This window comes from Lissotriton helveticus, chromosome 11 (genome assembly GCF_964261635.1).
Source record: "Lissotriton helveticus chromosome 11, aLisHel1.1, whole genome shotgun sequence".
Lineage (NCBI taxonomy): Eukaryota > Metazoa > Chordata > Amphibia > Caudata > Salamandridae > Lissotriton > Lissotriton helveticus.
The window spans coordinates 885,373,865-885,382,090 of NC_136072.1; the positions used below are offsets into that span (position 1 = coordinate 885,373,865).

General features: G+C 42.3%; 1 protein-coding gene across 1 annotated transcript in view; it reads left to right on the plus strand.

Moving 5' to 3' along the window:
* VSIG10 (V-set and immunoglobulin domain containing 10) overlaps positions 1–6,139 on the plus strand; it is a 147,126-nt gene extending 140,987 nt beyond the window's left edge. The window contains exon 7 of the mRNA XM_078667111.1: positions 6,008–6,139. Within this exon, the coding sequence (XP_078523237.1) occupies positions 6,008–6,021 (14 nt within the window). The 3' untranslated portion in view covers positions 6,022–6,139. The remainder of the gene's footprint in view (positions 1–6,007) is intronic.
* Positions 6,140–8,226: the final 2,087 nt, after the last annotated feature.

Sequence of the window (8,226 nt, forward strand, 5' to 3'; positions counted from 1 at the left end):
ATAGCAAGGCGTCACAATATAAATAACACAACGACAACTCAAATAACAATAGAAACTAACTCGCCCAAAAACAAAACATTAGCAAAAATAAAACACAACTTAAAAAAAGCAATTTATTGGTTATTATTTCTAATGTGCAATACAGGTGGGTTTGTTAAAATCTGATATTTTTATGAAGCCCATTCCAAAGGTTAGTTCTCCAACTTTCAAAGTTCGGATTCCAAAGTTGGCAGGTTCGGTATTATAGGCTTGTCCGCTCACTATGCTCCAGATAAGACATAGTATCAAATGCTGAATCTGCAATTTCACAGTTAAATAAGCCAAGTTAGACTTCTTGGATTGCATATGGGTGTGTGTTTTTTTAGGCTGTAGTTGATACAGACAGATTTGTTTTGTACCTTTTACAATCTCTGCATATCATTTTGGGCGACATATGTGGCCATGCAGTATTAAAATATAGCTGTAACCACCTGTAGCTTGTAATGCAATTGCCAGGATGAGACCGAAAAGGCATAGAACTGAAAACGGATAGATTTTACCACAACATTATCGCAGCTCGGTTGCATTATTTTAGTTATTTGAGAAACATAAGTCTCAATACAGCAATACACAGATGATACCCAGTCTACAAATATTCTCCGTAAATGGCATCACCATCTAAAACACTACTTTCATCAAACTCCGAGCGTCAATGGCTAACAATTGCCTACTACTAAGTCAGCGAAAAAACGGGTTGCCCCTCTTGATCATGAAACATACAAACAAATTTGACCCAGCTCTTTTAAATGAACAAAGGGCAGATGAACTACTCCATTTGAGGGTGCAAACCCTGTGATTTGCAAAATTAGAGGCATTGCAACAGCAAATTGGCTTTTTGGTATTAACTAAACCCATTTTGCAAATAAAACTTGGAAATGGATAGCATATCATAATTTGGAAGAGGTTTGTTTCAGCCATCGCGTCCAAATCACAATTCAGTAGCAGGTCTATCAATGGTTTGCAAGCAAAATTCCATTTGCAAACCATTGAATAGTTACCAACACCTCAAAATATGTAGTAACTCATTTGAAAAAGTGAAGGGTCCCTAATGGAACTATTTCCCTTTGTGAATGTAAAAATAATATTGAGGAGAAGGTAGTGGTCCACTTTTTATTTTTTTTAATTGCAAAGTTTTCTATAGTGCTGGCTAGACCCGGAGGTATCAGAGCTCTTTACATGAGGATCAGCGAGGTACAGGTTACATAGTTACATCAGTTAGAATCAAAAGAGTCACAGAGGAGGGGGAGGAAAGGAAACACAAACGGGGGAGACGAGGAAGACAATGTCAGATGACCGGCTGGGTGGGTGACGGCCAAAGGGCCAGACTCCTTTATAGCTGCATAGGACAGCTCCACCGGGCATCGGCCAAGGTTGCTCGGGCTCCACTGAACCACTGCAAACTCTGAAACGACTTTTCTTTTTTTAAATAAGAAGTAAACTTCTTTTTAAATGTAGCCTTGTTTCCTTTAAGCAAAATGGGCAGCATTTAAAAACAAAGTGTACTTTATTTAGAGGCAATCACAGATATGGTGGTCTGCTGACCCTCGCAGGCCACCATCTCTTTGATGGCCTCCAACCGGAGAGTCACATTTTGCAATCTACCTCATTAATAATCATGAGGTAGGTCAGATTGCGGCTCCCTCAGAATGGGAAATGTGTGAATCAGCATATTTGTATATTGGTCGGTTCACTAAACCACAATCAATTTTCAAAAAGGTGGTGCACAATTTTCAACTTCTTTCTGTGAAACAGTTCTTCGTACACTGGCTCAAAAAGTAATAGGTTTCTATAGTTCCTTGTCCTCTATAGGAAAATCTTTAAACTTCACTCTGGACTCCTCTCTTTCCCCAGTCCTAGACATAAACAAAATTGAAAAAGCAGCACATTTTCACCTAAATTCCCTTAAAAATTAAACTTCTTCTGTCGCCCTCAAATTTAAGGATGACTGACCACGCATTGGTCATCTCAGACTCAGGCAATGCCATTCTTTCCAAGTTGCCTCAAACCTACTCAACTTTCTTTATGCCCTCCTTTCCGATTCACAGTGGCTACCAATTGATGCCAGAGTCAAATGAATATTCGGATGCCTGGTTTAGAAAGCTCCTCAGCTGCATTAACTTTTCATATTTGACAAGTGTACACGACATTTGGGGTGGAAAAAGAGAACTAAAATGTCAGGATTCTCTACTTACAAGTACTGAAGTTCAGAACCAATCACGCCCAACACCAATCATTTTCTGAAATTGCAGCTACATTATAGAACTCACTTCCAACTGACCAATGGACCCAACCTTTCCTTATGTCATTTAAACATAAGGGAAGGTTAAATACCCTAAAAGCTGACCACTTTGGCTTTACCTCACTTAAAAATGTCTGTCTTTCATCCTGCCTAACCATTCATCTTCTCCTTCTTTTCCTCGCTATATGTTGGTCCTAAGGCATACTTTCTGTTATTTGTTTCAAGCACCCTTATACTTTCTTAGCCAGGGTTAATAAATAATATATGTCATGTTGTATTGTCTGTTTGTGCTTGTGTTGTGCTTTTGTTACTCTTTTGTTTTGTCCTTTGTTGTGTTCTATTGCTGTTGTAGAGTTGTTACTGTATTGCCGTGTTACATTGTTACCATTGTTGCGGTTGCAGTCTACCTTCTTAAATATGCACAAACATTATTTTCACACATTACCACCTCCACAAATCTTCTTTCATGATACAATGGTAAAGCAAGAAGGGTGCTACCACGGACATGCCAAAGTGCAACACGGTATTATAGTGATGTGGTGCATACTTTGTGCTTCGGTATGTTAAACCATTCTTGTCACCTTTTTATTCCTCCACAAATCTGATTTCATGATAACGTGATAAGGAATGTTGGCACCAAACACTGTGCAAATACCACTGATAACATGTACTAGCACAAACCAAGAAATGCTGCCTGCAGGTCAGTGAACTAGAGTCCTTGGCTGGATCAGGAGTTGATTTAGTGCATATTTTCGAATCTAAAGGCTAGTGAGTTCATAGAGAGTCCTCCTATTTAAAGTGTGGAGACAAAAACTGTGTTATTTCATAAAGATCTGTGTAAAATGTGCCCAGTATGCAAGGGGAGAGCTTGAGAGCAGCTATGGTGTATGGCAGAGTTCTTCAATCTGTGGGGCCCGCCCCCCCAGGGGTCGTGACACCATCTATGGGGGGGGGGCGCGCACTCCACACTAAGATCTTCCCTTTCAGAGTCTTTTACTGTCCCGAGGCGTGCAAGTCTTCACCCCTTTCAAATGGGAATCTGTTTATTGGCGAGCTCCGGTAACTGAGGGCTGGAGGGGGGTGGGAGAGAGGAGGGGAGGGAGGGGAAATAGATAAGGCACGACTTGCGCTTTTGTCCCGTAAAGAGCTAACAGTTAACCTTCCCAGGAGGGGGTTAATTAGTGAAGCTGAAATACTTGGGCTGCAGTGGGAGGCAGTGTCTCCTCTCTTAAAAATGAAAGCAAACGAACAGACAGTACTGCTCCTTTGTGTTTCCTACCAGAGGAGACTCCTTGCCTCCCACTGCAGCTGAAATGATGGTCTGGGGTTTCAGTTTTAGCAAAGGAGACATCCTGCCTCCCAAAGCAGCTGAAGCATTTCAGCTCTACCAGTTTAACCGCGTCCTGGGAGGAAGCTCTCAGCAGAAAGGAGACAAAGTCTCTTTTAAATTTACACAGGCAGGCAGGTGCACAACACCCATAGGGCTTCAAGTTACCAAAAGAATAATGCCAATCAGCCATGTATTTTTTAAACAGCCTGCAAATTGCTTGTCTTGACACCAAATATGCTTATAAATATGTATACATGTGTAATGTGACTTTTCTGTCTTTGTTCCATTTTGTTATCAGTCATGGACCATTCAGTCAGCCCTAGAACACAATTAAAAGTGCTACTATTTATATTTGCTGTTCAAAGTATGCACAGACAAGTGCAGACAATACAGCTTTGGGTGACTGTTTATTTTTGTACCAACTGGGCCATCAAAATAATGAGCTGACAACCCTAACCATAAAACTGGAAGTTTGTTGCAAGATCAGCCTATCCCCGATTAATGCCATAATAGCAATAGTTCAACGGATCTGGAACCCTATGCTGCCGTCAATAACCTGCTGAGTTAGTTCAAGTGTCTTGGAATTCACTCTGCATTCAGACAACTCACTCCTCATTCTCGCCCTTCACTTTCATGCTCACCCTGCACTCACAGTGATCACAGTGCACTCACACCATTCACCTTGCACTCACAGCGATCACAATGCAATCACACTGATCACCATGCACTCACACCATTCACCCGCTCACCCTGCACTCACAGTGATCACTCTGCACTCAGAATGATTACAATGCACTCACAATGATCACCATGCACTGACTCTGATCACCATGCACTCACTCTAATCACCATGCACTCACTCTGATCACCATGCACTCACTCTGATCACCATGCACTCACACCATTCACCCGCTCACCCTACACTCACAGTAATCACTCTGCACTCACAATGATCACAATGCACTCACACTGATCACCAGGCACTCACACTGATCACACGCTCACCCTGAACTCAGTGATCACTCTGCACTCACAATGCACTTGTGCTGTTCACCCTGTACCTCACCCTGAAGTCACACGAGCACACTACTCACCCTGCACTCATGAAACACTTAACTCACATGTCCCCCTTACTGCTCAATGTGCATACTCACTCAAGACCATCACTAACCATACATTCATTTGTCCCACTCTGCACTTACATCCACATCCAAATTCATATGGTCATCTCACTCACCCTGCAGTCACTCCACTTACCCTACTCCCACACAGTCGCATCGCTCAACGTGCACTCACATGGGAACTCCTGACACCCACACAGCGCAGAGGTTTAATGTGCCTGCTACAAAGAATATGTACCATGCAGATTAAAGAACTGAGTGTGGGTAAACTATGAGTAGCGCCATAAAAAAAATGAAATGTTTGCCGGAAAGGTGCTATAGAGAGATGGGGCGCATTGTTGGTGAGTGGTAGTGAGGAAATTCATGGAGAAGGAGGAAGTGGGGGAGAGGCACCAAAACAGACCGTTGCACTATATGCGACCAGTGCTAGGGCCAGCCCTAGATGGGAGTGTTAGCCCCCCCGAAGTTCGGGTCTAGTTGCACCCCTGTACACAAGTATGGGCATGTCGTACCCCATCAAGGTTTTCGTCCTAAATTACAAAAGGACATATTTACATGCACTGCAATCCAGCCTTTCAGGGGTTCCCTTGATAGAGGCAGCTCTGCTTTTGCCCTGTTGGCCTGGAATAATTCCTAAACTGATTCTTGTAAATACTGTTTTGTTTCATTTCTTTTTAATGTGATTGATGTGAGAGAGTCTATTACTATTTGCAGAGAAATGTTTTTGTTTCATGCAATTTTAGATCAAAATGGGTCCGCACATTTATGTTGGTGGTGTTATTACTAATCTAGGTCATGTGTAAAACAAAGCATCCTAGTAAAAAGAATTTGCGCACATTTTTATCTTGGAACATTGTGTTTTGAGCTGTGTAAAATCCTCTGTCATTTCACCACACCGATTCACAAACCTGCAGTTTACTAAACACTCCTATTGTTTTAAACATTATTTGGCGAATATGGCCCGTGATATGCACGTGTCAGTCGATTATGTAGTGTACCAGATTCCAGAAATTTCCGTCAGGTGATGGGGGGCCCAACATCTAACAGAATTCCGCTGGGGGGGGCTCAAACTATCAAAGTTTGAAGACCTCTGGTGTATGGTGCCCAAAAAGGTAAGAGAATGTGGAGTCTGGTGTTGCCCATAATCCGGTTTAGCACCAAATCCAAAGCTTATGTTTGTCTATCACAATGCTGTAAACCTTAGAGAATGTTTAGAACATTTCAAACAAAATGTTGGCTAGTATTACTCATGTTCTCTTCTCTCTTTGTACCTTTCAGTGCACTCACGGTGAGTATTCCTTTGCAAAAACATAACAATCCTGGTGCAAAAAGAAAGGCTCAACAGCAAGTGACCCGCATGAAGGTGGTCCAGTTAAGGCTGGCTTGTACAGAGATAAGTATTTACTGATATCCAGAAAAGTGCTAGGAGCAGACATTCACCAAGCTGCTTCCCACTGCTTTGATACTGGGAAAACCTCCGGTCAGTCAGCCCTGTACTGGAAGTCTCTTGTACGAGAACAGGTATGGAAGAGCGCTAGGCAGTAAGCAGAGATCACTCTATGACTGAGCAAACCATCAAAAAAGGCATTTAAAGGTGTATCACACGGTATGCTGACACCTCTTACATTAACGTGAGGTCATCAAGAAAAGTGTGTTTTGCACATAATGCCCCTCGATGCATCCTTGCATCAGCTGACTGGGGAGGTCTGTCATACGCGTTTACGTTTTAGATTTTGCCTTAGGGAAGGACACCAGACTCCATACATCAGGCAGTGACAAGTCATTTCTAAATGTAGTCACAGAGGACTTTGTCTCAGCCACTTTTGTTGGTGGGTAGAGCTCCAAGTGATAGCACTAAAAGAATAAGGTCTAGAATGCATTGTGAAAGTGCATGACTGCCCTATCCTTGCTGGGGTCAGCTATGTAGATAGGGGATAATGGCTTGAACACAAAGGCTGAACTCTAATTTTCCTACTTTTAGAGGTGGTCTGTAGAAAAGAAAGGTAAGGATTTCATGGACAGGGAGCTGAACTTTTCCACCAGTCCAGGTGGGGTGACGGGGATTGGATGTACATGCAGACTGTGACGTTTGAATCTGTGAATATGTGTGTCTTTATCATGCATTGCTAAGTAGTAAATTGCCCTCAGTACCTGTGTGCATTATAAGGTAGACATATGTTTTCATTGGTGCCAGGTAGAGAATGCAGCAATACCTGGTACCTAGAGTTTCTTCATTTTATTCTTTCCTGTAACTAAAGGCCTTGCTGAATTGAGAAGAGGGATCTTTAATGTGCATTCTCAGTCGTTCCTTAGCTTCATCCCTGATCCTTCCTAGACTGACCGGTATACATTGTAAAGATTTTCAGGGGTACAGTTATCATTATGCAGTAGCACTGGGTGCAGGAGATGAGGGGCCCACTCAAACACAACTCGGGTTGTCTTTTACTACGCAAGCAGATAGGAACAGAGAACCTGTTCTCTCTTCTTTATGATGTCCCCTGCTACCATTTCTACACCCTTGGGGGTGTTTTTGTTCATTGGACTATATCTTCTTTCTAACTTTCCCGACGTTGTTTAGCATAGAGCACCCACAAACTGGGCAAAGTGGTGACAATTGGTGGCAAATTGTGATGACCAGTTATCTAGTGAGATTCAACCCTCTGGTCAACATTTGAAGGTCTTGTACTTTGTGTCCTTTGGGTCAAATGAAGGGAGCCATCCTCCCTCGCTTCTTTCAAGGAGTTTTGAGTCTACAATGTAAGAATTCCCTCTTACTGTCATGAAAAATACGTTTGTGGTGATGGGTCATGGTGCTACTTGTGAATGAGCCCACAACTTGTAGGTGGAAAATAACAACCATACATTATGCATGCAAGAGAAAGCCCTTACTGGTATAGGAACTATAGTAGAGATAGTGTTTTGTTGCTCAATATGCAGAAGAACATGGGTGCCTTGATACATAAACGAGGTTCATCTCAACCTTCTAACTTGAAGCAGCTTGCATTAGTATTGAGCACTAACTCCCTTAAGCATGTGCTCTTTAAAGAAAAAGAGTAGACAAAGATTTTGGCATCTTCACATCCCAGAGGTTGCATTTTGAGAAAAGCAGAGAAAGTGCGGAGACAAAAAAAGCTAACCTACCATCTCTGTTGCCTGTAGAAGACTGAGTGGTTTGAAGACCAACTCTATTTTTAGGTCGAGCATTCAAGACCTCTTGTATATACTTTAGTATATACTTATATGTGTATGTACTTTTTTGGTTCTGGAGATCAGCCCTATGATATGTTACGGAATTTTTTAAGCGCACAGTTACCGAGAGGTGTCCTTGCGCTAGTTACTTATCCTTTTAGCAAAAGCAGCAGATGCAAAGTTACTTATCAAAAAGCCAAGTCTTTAAGCCCCTCCTAAAGGCTAGAAGATCAGTGGCATTTCTCAGGTGAAAAGGGAGGTCATTCCTGGCTTTGGTAGCCGCAAAGACAAAGCTTCGGCCTCCCCAT